At 46.0% G+C, this 16,303-nt stretch overlaps 1 protein-coding gene across 10 annotated transcripts in view; it reads left to right on the plus strand.

Moving 5' to 3' along the window:
• Aopep (aminopeptidase O (putative)) overlaps positions 1-16,303 on the plus strand; it is a 306,012-nt gene that overhangs the window by 58,518 nt on the left and 231,191 nt on the right. For 9 of the 10 annotated variants that reach the window (XR_011704742.1, XR_011704744.1, XR_011704743.1 and 6 more), the window contains exons 4-5: positions 3,411-3,552; positions 9,889-10,134. Coding sequence is in view for 4 of the 10 variants with exons in the window: in XM_071602504.1 (XP_071458605.1) it covers positions 3,411-3,552; positions 9,889-10,134 (388 nt within the window). In the remaining 6 variants the exon portion in view is untranslated. The remainder of the gene's footprint in view (positions 1-3,410; positions 3,553-9,888; positions 10,135-16,303) is intronic. The other variant, XR_003585436.2, reaches the window with a different exon arrangement.

Here is a 16,303-nt window from a genome sequence, read left to right on the forward strand (position 1 = left end):
GGTTCCTTGGCTGCCTGGTGGGCATGGTGTCCCCTTTACTGGCTGCCCATCTCTGTCCTTCTGCAGGCGACCTCTGTTTTTCTCCTGCACTGGCTCCTTTGTCTTCTTTAATGGCTTACTACCTCTGTTCGAAGCATTCTTTATATAGTCTAGTCCCTTCCGGAGATGTGGTGCGTAGGAGGTGAGTTTTTGAGACTCTGCATGTCTGAAAATGTCCTTATGATATGTATGCACAACCCTGTGTAGCACCCCTTTCTCTTTCTGGAAGCTTGTGGGATCTTATCTTCATTCTCAAGCTTCTAAATTCTATAATGATGTATCTTAATGTGGGGTCAAGGGACTTAGTGCTTTGGGTGCTTTGAGTCCTTTAAGTCTGGAAACCCGTGTTCTCTCCAGGTTGGGGCAGTGCTTCTGGATTCCTTAAACTGGCAGCTTCCCCTCTGTCCCTCTGTCACCTCCTTCTGGAACTCCTGCTGTCTGGATGTGGGCCTCTGGAGCTCATCCCCACCACCCCTCATCTCTTTTGTCTTTACTTTTTTATTCAGTTTTTGCTCTGCTTTCTGGTGGATTTCCTTGCCTTTATGATTTCATCCCATTCCTTTCATTGAATTTTCCTTCCAATGTATTTTTCATTTCATTGCTGCAGAATGCCCTTTTCTGATACTCTACTGCATTTGTGTCAAGACTGCAGTAAATTCCCTCGATTCTGGGTGTTTGTGTGTGTGATGTTGTGTGAGTTTCCTTCTCCGTGAGTGGTTGCTTGTTTGGTCTATTTTGGTCTCTCTTGCATGAGTGGCTTTCTGAAGGTGCCTGGAGGTCCTTGGTTTGTCTCTGTGCATCAGGAAGAGGGAAGCACCAAGTGCCCACGGAGATTTTTCCAGCTGCGAGCCTCACCACCGGCTTGTCACGGAGTCCTCCGGTGTTCCTGTCATTGGGCTCTGCCCGTGGTGGGGTAGCTTTCTTCAGTGTCCTGCCTGGAGGGTGAAAGCTTGGCCACTGGCCTTCTGGGAGATGGCTGGTGCTCTTGGGGTCCTGCACGCACATCCTGTTCACTTTCTTCACCTGTGCCCTTTCTTCCCCTCTTCCCACACCCCTGTGGCACAGAGAGCCCTGTCTTCTGTTTGGAAAACGTCCTTTGCCAGGTTGGTGGGATGGGCACAGCCCAGGCGTGCAGAATGGAGAGGCTGCCACGGCTCTCATCACTGCTCAGGTTAACCTTTCTCCACCCAGCAGCCTTTTGGGCTTCTGGAGGGTGAAACTGGGTGCGTCTTCTCTTTCTCCACCACCGACTTAGGGTGTGGTTCTGCCATCACTTGTCTCTGCCGTCTGCATTCTAGCTTCAAGTGTTTGCAGCTGTCTCCTAGATTAGTCTCCCTGTTCTCATGGTTTATGACTTAAAAAAAAAAACTCCTTTCACTGTTCTTTAAAAAGGGGCTTGGGAGGAAGTGAAGATGGCCTTATGCATTCAAGCTTCCATTTTTTATCTGGACACCTCACCATTGCTGCTGATTTATCAAGCCTCGAAGGGTTTGACTTTTTAAGATTCAACCTGGACCCACAGTTAACACTCAAAAATAATTTAGAAAAATAATGACTGGCCAGAGCCCTCTGATTAAGAAATGTGTTCGTTCAGAATATTTAACCCGGGCCTTCTTTCCTCCTCTTTCATTTCTACTCCACCTCCTACCTGCTCTCTTGGCTTTGTGCAAACTGAAGTTCTCCATGGAGCATCAGGAGGCATCAGGTTGCAGGGAGTGAGGGGCCATCAGAGGCCGACACTGAGGTACACAGACGTGGAGCAGCTACCAGGCCAGCTCCATGCCGTGCTCTCCCAAGACTTCTGTGACTGTTACCCTCTTCCCACTGACTGGGGCTGGAGATAATGGTTCTGTCTAAGGCTGTGGAAGCGATGTAAATCACTGATTGGCTTTAGAATTGTTGGACTTGATTGTCTCTTTAACAAAGGGCATGCTTCCGCTTCTTGGTCAGCTGAGAAAAAGGGATCTCGATAATGGCTACCCTGGCTCTAGAAGCAGGGTGAAACTCACGCAGGCTGAGAGAATGACTGCCTCTGTGCTGGGTTTCCAGCAGCTCTGGGCATGCCCTCTGTGCCCCTCTCTCAGGTGTCTCCTCCAGGGCTTCCAGGCTTGGATTACACCAGGAATCATACATGTTCTTAAGCCTTTGCTTCCTACATAAAATTCTGTTGTTCATTAGAGAAATTCCATAGCATATTTCTTTGAATTTAAGTTGGCAGAGTTTGAAAGGTAATAAAGACCCTTCCTGTGTTCAGAATCAGTAGATGAAGGAGCCAACCATATGGAGATCAAAATCTAACTGGATGGGGAAATTCACGCCATTTGGAATCAGAGTGTCACCCCACTGACCACACACAGGACTACTCCCTCGGCTCAGCTCTTGGAAAATGTCATGTTAGGGCCAATGTGGGCATGTCAATATTTCAACCCAGAATTTGACATCTTATCTGCTTACTCACCAAATTGGACAATCACAGGCTGTTCCATGAGTGTGTAACCCTATAACATTTAAAGCAGCGAAAATAGCTCTTGTACGTGGGCTGACAGAGAGGTGTTACTCCAGTGGAAGTTCCCCTCGTGGAAACATGAGGAATGGAGGAATGGGCTTCATGATATAAGGTGACATTAGCATCAGTTTAGAGCGCGTGCATCAGCCATGCTGTGCTAAATCATGCAGATTTCAGAATCATGTCATTTTCCCATCTAAGGCAAATGCAGTGGTAGTTAACAGTCACTTGTCCCTTTGATCAAAGCTTCCCTAAGGTTTGAACTACATAGAGAGGACACCCTCACCTGGGGTTGAGACCCCTCTTGGGAACTAGTTGGGCGTCATGGCTCTGGGGAAGTCTCTACTCCTGTTTTTCATCTGCTAATCGAGGAGTGGGAGGACCATCTGAATGGAATGGCAGGACAGGGGCTAAGCCATGAACTTCTGTAGCTAATTTATTTCAGTATTGGGACTGAAACCCAGGAGTTCCCCTTCCTCTGTGTCATGTATTTTGTATGGTGTGCATTTTAGCTCGACTTATTTTATTTAGGAAGAATCATTTAGTTTCAGGACAGAAATGATCATTCATTCCTTCAGGAGATATCAGCTGTGCTTTCGAATGAGCGAGACGTGTTCTTGTCTCCGCAGGCGTGTGCTGTGAGTGACCACCTCGCACCTCATTTTGCTCAGCCTCACTGTGAGGCTTCAGAATGACAGCTGGAAGAGCCCAGACCTCCTTGCCTGCCTTGAAACATCCCCCCTCTGCTTTCCCAGAGACCTGGGGTCTGTTGGGGTGACCTGCCCTGGGCTCTTCTTGTATCTCAAGAAATAGAGGAGGGCCCGGAGCCTTCCACAGCCTCACTGTGCTGCTGCTTTCTTCACAGGGTGCTCAAGCTGGCATTACTACGTAACCATGCCAATGCCCGCTGCCACCCTCACAATTGCGGTGGGATGCTGGACAGAAATAAAGCTGGAGAAGGATCTGGTGACAGAACGACCCTTCTCATCTTCCGAGGCCAACTTCAGGTTTGTGTTTGGGAACTTGCTGAAAAACAAACCCTGGAGGGAGCAGGATGATGCGTTCCTTCCAGGCTCTGGGAAAGTGAGTCATCCCTGCCGAGAACCTCACCCAAAATAGGATTCAGACAGCAGGGAGAGGCCTGCTGGGAAGGAAGGAGAGAGGAGAAGTGTGGGCGTGCTGTTGTGCAGGGAGAGCGAGAGGAGTGAGTGTGCAGTCCTCTGAGTGCAGTTGAAACATTTGTATGTGTGAAGGGAGGAACCCTCAGGCCAACCCCACCTCTTCCTGCACCTTCCAACTGGTTTTTAGTGCTTGTCTGCTCAAAAACACGACTTTCTAACGAGACGGAGCTCGCCTACTGGATCACTTTGTAAGCCACTTGCCTTTCTGTGCGGTGGCTGCCATGGATGGCCTCCTCAGTGGAGCTTATTGGCCTCTTAGAAGTGCAGGAAGCTGTCCCGAAGCCAGTGGGCTAAGGGAATCTGACGGGGTCGGGGCCTTGCTCACCTCAGTACTTATTTTCTGTGTGGAATAGGTCAGAAAATCACTGCTGTTTCTACACATTGGGGCGGGCCGTTGGCTTTCCCTTGTGGCCTCCCTGGGTGCCCACCTGATTCTAGCTCTGGAGCCAACAGGGGTCTGCACAGGATGGGTACAGACTCGTGCTTCATGCTCCATTCCCAGCCTGCTACTTGTTGCTCGACTGAACCGTTTTTCTTTCTGGCAGAGAGCTACCAGGTCAGTTTCTCAGGGTGGTGAACATCCGAGCAGTGGTACAGCTGGTTCGGTCCTCCTCGAGGACAGTCAGGGCGACTCCTGGCACACATTCCTCGTATGGTTTCTCTTGCAGGCTGTGCTTTCTTGCCATGGTAACTGCAGGGGTTGGTCTCTTAGGAGATGAAGCCATGTGTTCTGTCTTCTGACACACATGTCTTATTGCCTGTGCTTTGCTTTTTTGGCAGAAGGGAGCAATTTCCACTTGTTGGTCAGTAAGTTATATGCCTATTTTGAAGTGTTTCCTGAGCTGTGTAGAATATTCTTGCTTATTAGATTTCACTTATGTCTGCTTGAGGGAAGAAGAGAATTGTGTACAGCAGGGACAAAACCCCCTCTCATGTGGGAGCATTTAATTGCCTGTGAGACCCTATAGTGCCTTCCTCCCCTGCACTGGGGCCATAGAGGAGGCTTCATTTTGCAGCTGTGGGCAAGCCTAAATTTCTGAGTGAGGAGAACAGGTGCCCTAGAGTGTCAGTGGATCCACAGTGGAGTTGGTATGAGCAGGAAATAAACTTTCTTATGTTGAGCTGCTGAAACGCTGGGGTGGGTTTTTATTGTAGCATATCTTAGCCTATCCTGAATCGATACAGAAGCCATTGGTGGTTTAAAGTCAGAGAAAGTCTTGATCTAAATATTGTCTCATTCAGTCCTGAGGATAAACCTGTAAGATAGATTGACTTTGATAGATGAGGACACTGAGGCTGAGACAGTAACTCATTTATGTTCTTATACCTATTTAGTCAACAATACCTAGATTCACACCCAGGCTTGACTCTCTGCAGAGGTGATTTATAATTTTACCTGGAGACTTAAAAAAATATCCAGAATATATCAAAATATCAGAATCCACATTCACCTGGATTCTGAGTGATGACCTTACAGGAGAGTCCTTGCCATGATCAAGCCACTGTTACTGACTGGAATGTATCATCTTAGGACAGAAAAGACAAGTGGGGAGCCTAGGAGCTGGAAGGAGCCATTCACACTGGTTGAATTTGAATGTGGGCAGAACCACACTTCTGCAGAATGCAGACTTGGTGCATGAGTTCCCAAAAATCTTCACTGGGAAGGAGCCCCGAAGGCTTCACCTAAAGCCTCAGGGTTCCATGATAAGGAGGTGCATTGTTGAAAAATATGTGAAAGATTTAGAGAAGGCAAAGAAAGAAATTTGCTATTTTGACTTTCTAGCCATGTTCCCAGGAGACCTGGGGCCAGGAGTGGGTAGTAGCCATTCCCTATGTGTGCTCTCTTTCCTGCCCAGAAACAACTACAATGACCTCTCACTGGTCTGGCACCCGTCATTCTTAAAGACAGAGATGGCCAGACCAAAGGGGTTCTAGGAAGAGATGATGCTTAAAATTCCTGTTGGGGTTTGGAGAATGGGATAAATACTATTCCTCTCTTGTCCTTCTACATTTAAAACCAGTTGAGGAATGAGAGAAGGGGATTAAAATAAAGGTTTTGTCATTGACAAGAGCTGAGCCGAGGGAGTGCCCCGTGTGTGGTCAGTGGGGTGATACTCCGATCCAAATGGCGTGAATTTCCCCACCTGGTTGCCGACCCACTAGATTGCTGCAGTCTCTGTGACACAGGTGCACATCCCACCTACTGCAAGACAGAGAGCAGGCCCGAAAGTACCCTCTCTGTGAGCACGAAGGTCCCAAAAGGCCAAGTCCCCAGTGGCTGAGACAGTCAGGGAAGCTGGGGGAGAGGGCAGTGTGTCCTTCATGGGAGGTTGCCTTTTCATGGAAGTGGAGGCCTGCAGAGTGGGTCCTGCCCCTTGTAGAGCATGCCTGTGGTCTCCCTTCACTCAGCAGCATGCTTGTGCAGCAGAGGAGTACTGCTGATTAAACAGCAACTGCCCTGGCTTTGGCATGCCTGGGTGCCACCGCTCGTTAGCTGGAGGTGGCTCTGTGTTTACTCGTGACATCTCTCTCTCTCTCTCTCTCTCTCTCTCTCTCTGCTCGGCTGGCCAGCAGAGCTGCTCTCCAATCCTAGGGTGTTTCTGGTTATGTTCACATCTGGTCCCCCTTGCCTTCCCCAACCCCCTTTCTACTTCAAACCCTTGAGACCCCCAATTCAGTTTGTGGAAATCTAGCTTTTACAGGGGCCTTATAGACTACAGGCTTTCATTTGCCTAAAGTGTTCATCTGGGTTCCAGAAATTTGGCCAGAGGATTGGTCACTGAACTTTTGATCACTGTTCATGTGGGCTAAATTATAGGAAGAACACTCCCTCTTCCAGCTCCAGTTCCACACACTCAGCCCACTCTGGGTGAGCACTGCAGTAATGCATTAGCTGTAAGGCACTGAGATAAACTGTCAAAAGCTTATTAACTTTATTCTGTTCCAGCCACAGAGGACTCTGGTGTTATGTTTAACCTCTCTAGGCTTCTGTTGGGACCATGCAGTTTAAGCACGGCACGGAAACTTGGATGAAGTCCAGAGGAGCTCAGCAAAAATGATTAAAGGCACTGAAAATGGGCAGTTCCTTCTGAAGGAGAGCAGGCCTGGTGGGGAGGGGCATTCTGTACAGGTGTGGAGAGTGAAGAGTTGCCTGAGCGGAAAGAGAACTTCTCACGTGGCCATGGGGTCTCTGCGAGACTCGACGATTCAGTGCAAGTACAGCAGCATCCCCTGAGTTCTTCAGAGGCAGGCTGGATGTACAGAGGGGCTCACGCAGCAATTGTCATGGAGTCATGGTTCAAGAAGAAACCTCAGAGATCATTTCATTTCTCATTGTTGTTTTAGTTGTAGATGGACCCATACCTTTATTTTATTTATTATTATGTGGTGCTGAGGATCGAATCTAGTGCCTTACATGTGCTAGGCAAGGCTCTACCACTGAACCACACCCCCAGCTCCAGTTTTTTCATTTTAATTAAAGCGTAGTTAGTGTACAGTGCAATGCGCAAGTCTTATTTGGCTTGCCGAGTTTCTGACACTATATATATATTGTAAGCCAGTTAGAGAGCACTCACTCTGGGAAGTTCTTTCACACCCCTTTCCAATCACTTCCTTCCCTCCTTCAGCAGCCACATTGCAGAGAGATGAAGGTAAAGAGGTCCCAGATACCACCTTGCCTGCCTCCGGTCACAGCTGGTCTCTGAGCGGCTGCTGAAGCCCAGGTTTTCTGGTCTCTCTGTTTTAGTCAGCTTTGTAGCTGCTGTGACTAAAAGACCTGACAAGAACAATTAAAGGAGGAAAAGTTTATTTAGGGGCACATGGTTTCAGAGGTCTTGGTCTATAGACAGCCAGCCTCCATTCCTTGGGGCTCGAAGTGAGGCAGAACATCATGGCAGAGGAAAGCAGCTCACATGGTGATCAGCAGCACAGAGAGACTCCACTCACCAGATACAAAAAATATACCCCAAGGCCACGGCCCCAGTTCCCACCTCCAACCACACCCCACCACTTCAGTCACCACTCAGTTAATCCCTTCAGTGGACCAATTTGCTGATTGGGTTAAGGTTCTGATAATCCAGTCATTTCTTGTCTAAATCTTGCATGGTATCAAATGTGAGCTTTTGGGGGTACCTCACCTCACATCCACACCATAGCACCATGTAGGACTGTGCGAGTTACCTCCCTCATGACATTTCCATTTTTGTTAGGAGCCTTACTGGTCTCACTTGTCTATGGTTTGATGGCTGTATACTCCTGCATTTTCTCTCAGACTTTGATTATGGAAAATAGTGCCCAGTCACGCACTTGGAATCATTTCCATCAGCTAGGCTAGTGCCATATGTTTCCCAAGAGACTCTCAATTACATTTTCCCTTGAACAAGTGGGTTTTTTGGGTGTATCTCTGGCTACCTCAACCTATTTTCTGCCCTTTGGTGTTCTTGTCTATAAGAAATAAACCTGCCTGGTGGAAACAGGCTGTATGTTCCTAGATGAAGGGCCTCTTTGCAGTGTTGTACTGTGGTTTGTGGAATTTAAACTTTGCCCCGGCTTTATCCAGAAGATGCCTGTACACCTCCAGGATCTCCATTGCTAACACGCTCTGATAGCTTTTCAACAGGGAGTGTGAGTTTAAACGACTGTAGCTCATCATATGCCTGTGTAAATACAGCAGGAAAAGGTGTGGTGGTGGTTCATTTCCACTTTGTGAGACCTTTGATTGAACTAGTGCCCCGAACGGTTCTTGCCATTAGGTGGACACGTTGGCCTTTCAGTTAAGTGCTTACCAACAGGCACCTTGGCTGACTCCAATGCGAGGTTATCAATCCAGGGACTGCGGCTAGAGTTCAATGGCAGTAATTATATTCTTTCTACTGCTTTATTCTGCTGAAGTTTCTGTAGGTCTCCTTCCATTTTTCTTACCCCCAACCACGATGAAGCATCATCAAGGCCAGAAGCCGGGCTCCTTGAGTCACACAGAGGGGAGAGCCCCGCTGTATGGATCTCCTGAGAGCTCGCCTTGCTTGGGAGAAGGGCACTTCATAAATTGGAACAGGAATTGTCATTGAAACCTGCCCATATTAGGACAGGCCGGTGTTTAAAAATTTTTTAGTGTTCACTGTGAATCAAACAAGCACCTACTGTCATAATCATAATTTGTAATACAAAGTAAAGGGGCTGCACATTGTGCCTGCATAAAGGACAAGTTAGCAGGTGAGAAGACAGACTTCCCTTTGAGGTCAGTTTTGGTGGGTAGATAGCTGTCCTGAGACCTGCAAGTCAGGTTCTAGGAATTCTCTTCAGCTGCACCTTTGACGGGATAACTGGTAGTGGTCAGATGGTACTGAGTGGGCTTCATATAGTTACTTAAAAGGACAATTCCTTTAAATTTGTGTTGACAGTAGCCTGCGGGACTATTGCCTCAGAAAACCAGTGGGTCCTCAGCAGCTGCTCTGGATGGGCTTTGTGAAGAACCCCCAGACTGCTTGTCAGTCAAAGGGACTGTGTCCTTTTGAAAAGTTTGTACCTGCAACTGTCATTTGGCTCGTTCTCCTATCTTAGTATGAGTCTCTCATTCTAGAAAATTTCCAGAATTTTTATCTTAAGCTTGGCTGTACTTTCCCCTCCTTTCAGAGTTACAATTCGTCCCTGATTTGGAGATTTTCCTATGATGATATTTAAAAGCACGTTACTGAGGGAAGAAATTGTTTTTATTTGGGTGGGAGGTAGTTTTATTCTGAGTTTGGATCCCATCCCCTCAGTTTATTCTAAAACAAGATTTGACTGCTTTTTTATCACTTAGATTGAACTGCTCCATGAACTCAAGCACATCAGTTTTTTTTTTTTTTTTTTTTTTGTAGTTGTACATCGACAGCATGCCTTTATTTTATTTATTTTTGTATGTGGTGCTAAGGATGGAACCCAGTGTCTCACATATGCTAGGCAAGCACTCTGCCCTGAGCCCGAGCCCCAGCCCCTCAGTAAGTGTTTTGATCTGTAATCTTTCATTGCTATTCACTTGAACAGAGAACTGTCTTTGCTCGTGAGCCTGTTGGAACTGCTGTCTCCTGTAAGTGGTCCATTGTTGAAGAGTTCCACCCCTCCGCAGCAGGAGTGGACACGGTTTACCAGTAAGCGCATCTGCTTTTCTCGTGTCATCCCCAGGTGTGCTGGTGTTTGTGGTCACGTGGAATACCCCTGCCGCTTCCAGAATGCCTCTGCCACTGCCCAGGAGGTCATTCCTCACCGAGTCTTTGTCCCGATGTGCCTCCGGGATGTCTGCCAAGAGACCCTTCTGCCTCTGATCCCTCCTTGCCTCTCAGCTGCACACTCTGTCCTGGGAACACACCCATTCTCCCGGCTGGATATACTCATTGTCCCTGCTAACTTTTCAAGTCTGGGGATGGCCAGGTATGTCATTCTCTTGTGGCACTTGGAGCACATGCTCTGGAAATTCTTAGACTATTTCTTGCTTTTCTTGAGCTCTCTTAAAGCTGTCATTTGATTTGGAGGCATGGGCCACGTAGCTCATCCTTGGACATCTTATTGCTCCTTTGAGGGTCAGTGTTTAAGCCCATGTGAGCCTGTGGGTGTCATGGGCTCAATTCAAACTGCCTTGAGAATGAAAAGCCCACGCTGTTGCTGGGGTTGCACAGGGTGATGTATGTTGGTCAGAGCTGATCAGGGCTGTTAGTGTGGGTGATGAGAGCATAATGCGAATGAGTTCAAGGTCAAAGCGTGAGCTCTGGGCACAGTAACATGACCTGGTCCCAGGGCCATGGGCTGTTTGCCTAATCCTGACCAGCTGTCTCATCCATCCTTACCACCAGTCCCAAGGCAACGACTTGAGAGCCCCTGTGTCAGAGAGACTGTGGACAGATCAGTGGAAATCAGTCCTCACTGCTGGACTAACAGCTCAGAGCATATGGCCTGCCACAGGGTGGGGCGGGTGGTACTCACGGTGCTACTATTTTTTAATACAATCAGTGCATTATTCTTACTGTGTCTTGGTTTCGTTCCTGCAGAAAGTTGAACCTTTCCCCGATGTATCTTTTACAGGTAAACTCCCTTCATTAACTCCATTCTTTATTCTGCCATGGGTAGTGGTGTTCCACTGAAAAAGGACAGAGAGTATACTCAGGGTTTCCCTTGGTTTTATTTCTGTTTGCAAATCTTAATCATTAACAGTGAATATTCTTGGCTAAGGATGGGAAAAATAAGCTCATCAAAACATGTGACTTTAAGTTTTTCCCCATTAGTCAAGGAAATTCCTGCTGCCAATTAATTTCCGTGCTTTTGAACAGCTGTCATTTGTGGTGTTTTCCCTGAAAACTGTGCACATTCTTAGTAAAACCCATGAGTAGAAAAGAACTGACCAGAACGTTTGCTTTTGATCTTTACTACATACATATACTTTTTAAAGGCTGGCTGACTTGACTTAATCCATGAGGAGGTCTGAGAAAGTCATTTAGACTGATTTTTATCCTATATTTATAAAGATAATGGGAATGTAGGAACTAGGATAATTATATATATTTGGTTACATGCATCATGTAATTGTCTTGGATGTCTATATATAGAATTTGTCTTAACAAAGGGGCTTCTTTGGTCCCTTTGAAGAGTCTCCTGGACTTAATTTAAGCAGAGTTATTGGTGAAGAAATGTTGTTCATTAAATGTTTCTCATTTGTATACAGTTTTGAGGGGGCATATTTATTTGGGAGTGTTTAGCACTTTACGAGAGCTGTAGCTTCTCAGAGCATGTTCACTAACAGGACCAGGTTCTGGCCTGAGGGAACCAAGGGCAGAGTGGTTTCAGAGGCAGGACCTTATTTTCTACAGCTCTTTCCTGACATTAGCTGCCAAAACCAGAATTTTGTTGACCTGCAGCCATTCTATAAAGCTTTGCTTTTCAAGTTTGCGTGCCCAAGCAGGTACACTGCTGCTTTTTGCGATATTTAAAGTGGTTTAAACACACTTAACTCTGTACTTTTAAAGTAATACCCGAAGGCCAAGTGTTACAAATGTCAAACAATGGGATGATGATGATGACTTAGCAGCAGCAAGACTGCTTCTGTGCTTAAAAATAGGAGAACGGACATTCAGAAATTTGTGGTTGATTGTCAGATATCTTTTTCTTCCATTTGAGACTGTGGAAATAAAGTCTGCCCTCGTCTAGATGTCTTCCTGGACTGCATCGCTGTCCCCTGAGTTTGGGCTGTGGAGGGAGATTGTGGCATCTTCCACAGCCAGTGGGAAGGGGAAGGGGAAAGAAGGGGGGACTCTTGTTTTTTTTCAAACTCTGACTTAAGTGGATTCCACTTGCTTGGCTTGACTCTCCTGGGATCCCAACACCTTGAGCCACTTGTGGCCAAGTGGGGTTTATGACTTTATATTTAGAGTTAAGGCTTTGCCTACCTGAGGCTCTGTCAATCAAAGCTGAAACAAAAATGACAGCCTCGTAGGTCAACTCTGCACCCCAAATAGGGTAAAGAATCCCCAAGGGTAGGAGGAGCCATCCCAAAGGACCTCCACGCTGTAACTCTCCACTGTTCTGTGAGTTATAATATGCTGAGAGATCAAAGGATTTCTCGGTTCATTAACTGGTTCTTTCCCAATTCCGTGTTTTATAAACATGCATGCAAGATCATCAGTTCCATACCTCTGAACTTCTTTAGTGATTAGGTCGTAATTATAACAAGTACCACTTTATACCATTTTAGTATTCTTTTTTTGTGAAAAGGCATTCACTTCTGCTTGTGACCTAAAACAGGTCATTAATAACTGTGTTAAAGAATTGATTTAAAAAATTTGGGGTTGTATCCATAAAGATTTCACTGTATTTTAAATATTATACATTATAATTTGTGTAAGCTTAAAACTCTCCACTCTGATTCTGTTTTTGAGCCTAATCTGATATTTTACCTAAGTAGAGGAAAAAAATAAAACCTCATTTGTACAGCTTGAATGTGTGGTAATGACAAATCAGTGTATAAGAAGGTGACGACTACCCAGTGTTTTCGGATTTGGAATGTTTTTCATAATAGCAGTAACTAGAGTATTTACCAGTGCAACATTTCGTGATTCTTGTCTCCTTTTGAAATAACCAGAGTCATTACTTATTGATCCCCACCTCCACCCTAACCCTTCCCAGGACCACTGTTCAGGGGAGAGGTGCTTTCCTTCTTTCTGATCTGGAGGAGAATCACCAGTTTGCTTTGAAGACACTGTGGATTGTTCCCTCCCCACACGGGTCTCACTCGGTGGGCATGGGCTTGCTGTTTTGGTTTCACAAAGACACAATCTGCTGTGTTGGGAGCTGTGAAGGAACGTTTCTTGGATTGAGTACTTGGATACCTCTGTGAAGACAAAGGCATTGTAAACGAGTCCTCGATGGGTGGACAGCTCTTCCTGTTTGGATAGTTAACATTCTGCTGTTTTCCTCATGACTTCTCACATTCTCTGTGTCTCAGGTACCTACTGACCAGCCCACTTTCTAGTACCGAAGCAGGACGGGAGAGGAGCCTATCGCACTGGCACTGTTAGGTCAGCAGTGCAGTTGATGGAGTAGCACCTGGAGCCAGGTTTATGACAGCTGCTTGAAAGTGGACACCCACCTCTGTCTTACCTCTGTATGTTTGGAATAAATGCTTTGTTCCAGCATTTGCCCTTCAGCAGTTCACAATTGCATGTCACCACACATAATTAGACTGGCAAAACCACCTCGCTGACATCCAGACCTTCCACCCCCGTATTTGAATTTCAAGAATCTCCTGTGGTTTTCTGTTTGGTGCCAAAATCAAAATGCCACCTAGCTCTGCTCACCAGTCCCGCCATCCACATGTGGTTTCACCCCTGAGGAACAAAATTGCCTCAGAGTGGCTATGATAAGTGACCAATTCTGCTTTGAGCTCTTTTCCATGGCACTATGACAGGGTTTTTTTTTTTTTGCCCCTTTGCTCATTTTGTTGGTGTATTTGTTCACTTAAAAGGGTGAACAAGGTTGATGAGTTCTCTGTCTTCATGGATGTAATTAGGGGATGAAAATCTTATTCATGAAAAGAAACTAAGATGTGTGTGATGAAGAAAATAAAACCAAGTAAATGACAAAGGAGGAGAAATGGGTGGCCATCTGAGCCACTCACGCATCATGTAAGTAAGAGCAGAGAGACACTAACAACTGGCAGTGGTTGGATCAGGATCCATCATTCCAGGCGGTCAGGGTTATGGAGAGAGAGCTGCAAGTGAGGCCCAGTTTTGTCTTGGTTTTCTTGGAACCACAGGTGCGCTGCCCCTCATGACTGGTTAGTTAGAACCCAAGTGGCCTACAGCTGCTGACCTTGAACAGAGTTCTCCAGTGCTGGCACTCAGGCTGGCATCACCATGTTTTTGTGTGGCTGATGACGGATTCCTTGCAAACTTTTTGACACAATAGATCAAAAGGAGGGAAGCTGTGTTTATGTTTGCTCATCCTAGTTTTTAAGTTTTTTTTTAAAGATTGATCACAAATAGAATGGATAAATACTTTAGATAGCTATCGATTATTTACATATCTTAGAACACTTTACAGTGGAGAAGTACTCTAGAGCTCCCAGTTACACACGACTGGTTCTTGAAAGACTGGATTATGCAGTCAAGGCTTGCTGATCCTTCTTCCTGACTATTGCGTGCACAGTTGTCTTAAGTACCTCAATTTGCAATCGAACGGTGTGCACCCCTACATGCCCAGGAATGCTCGGAACAGGCTTTTCCCTCCACCCCTCCTCCTGGGTTAGACAGGGTGTTGTCCTGTTTATTCTCATCTCCCAGCCAATGCGTAAGAGAATAAGCTAAACACGACATGCTGGTACAAAGGGCCCGTTGTTCTCAGCCTTCTAATTGTGCTCCTTTCTGCCGAGGAAGGAAGCAGTCATAAATTTGTGTCATTATCTTAAGTAGCTAGGTTTCACAGCCTCGGAAATTTTTCTTTGCTTGTTCTTTGTTAGCTTCTATTTGAATTTTTGATCCCCTAAACCAAAACTATCATACTTCTAAACAGTCCTACTTTAAATTTTAAGGGCTTTGACACACACACACACAGACACACACACACACACACACACACCCTGTTTCAAGACAGGATGCAATCCTAGTGATTCTTTCTCTTAGGAGTCAGATTTTGAGCCTTAAATTAGTGTGCCTTTCAATTCATCACTCTGCTATTCTCTGGATTTTGGGTTTGCACGTTTCTTTTTTCTTTTTTGGTTGTTGATATTTGTTTCTCATATTTTAACAAATTCTCAAGTTTCTCTCTTTATGGATTATTTTAGAGAATATTCTGAGGGCTGTGGATGTAGCTCAGTGATAGAGCACCTGCCTAGCATATATATCTTACATATTTTAAGTGGGCTTTTTCTTCCCTGTTATTTTTCAGTGTAGCTTTTCTCTGTTTTTTTTTTTTTTTTTTTTTTTTTTTGAGCAGGTGGGTGTGAATGATTGAAAGATCCTCAGTTCCATCCTTTTTCCCCCTCTCTATGGCATTTCAATTCTTTGTTTTCTGGTGAGCTTGCCATTGCTGTCGAGGTGAACACACATGAGTGGTGAGTGAGGCAGTGTGCTGTGTAGTCTGTATGCCCTCTTAGACACGTCCCCTTAGTTGCTTTGTGTTCAGTTTCTCCACTCTGTCTCTTTCTCTCTTTTTGTTTTGCTTCTTGAGAAAGTGATTTACTTTGTGTTCTTATTAAGAAGGGGTTTTCTCCTTCTAATGTGTTTTAGTCCTTTAATTTTTCTTTCCTAAAATAGTAATTGGTGTTCGTAAAATGATGTTCTTCTCAGATTCTGAAAACCCTTGGCTGTGATGATTTTGTTGTTCTTGACAGTCCCAGTTCGACTAAGTAGAGTAAGTCTTGTGGATCTGGAGGTTCCAATATGGGCAAGGCTGATCTGTACCTGTCTCTGAGATCATGTATACAGGCTTCATGGTTTCCTGTGGGAAGCTGAGTGGCACTGTGGTTGAAGGTGTGTTTGAAGGTCAGCATTCCCTGAGGCCTGGTTCTAAAGCAGCCATAGAGTCTGGGTATCAGACAGAGCCCTGGGTGCTATGGGCACGTGGAGCCAGGCTCTCTCGTTTCTGTTGAGTAACAGGCAGGCTCATCATCTTGCCATCAGTCAGCTCTGCTGCTTGTCAGATCCAGAAGTAGCATTTGATCATCATCAGCCATGACTCCTCACCCTGAACGACTGCACTCAAGTATTGTGTGTCTTTTGAACTGTTCTCCACGCACTGATTGACAGACCTACCTTCAGAGAACACTGTAGGGCTGTCCTTCAAGGGAAGCTGGCAGGCTTTGAAAGGCCTTCCCGAAGCAACTGTCCCTCCACCTGCATGTGTAGTCTTCCCTCTCTGTTGATGTCACCATGGGCAGCCAGTCTCTTCCAGTCCTTGAGCTTGGCACGGGCAGCTGGCACCACCTGGCCATTTTTCCATTGCAGAGGAAAGGCTTTTCCCTTCCCATTCACCTCTCCACAGAAGCCTCAGGAACATCATCCCGGACAGAACACACACCCTGGGTGAAAAAGGACCATGTACGTCAATGTAGAAA

Source organism: Marmota flaviventris, chromosome 16, assembly GCF_047511675.1.
Source record: "Marmota flaviventris isolate mMarFla1 chromosome 16, mMarFla1.hap1, whole genome shotgun sequence".
Classification (NCBI taxonomy): Eukaryota; Metazoa; Chordata; class Mammalia; order Rodentia; family Sciuridae; genus Marmota; species Marmota flaviventris.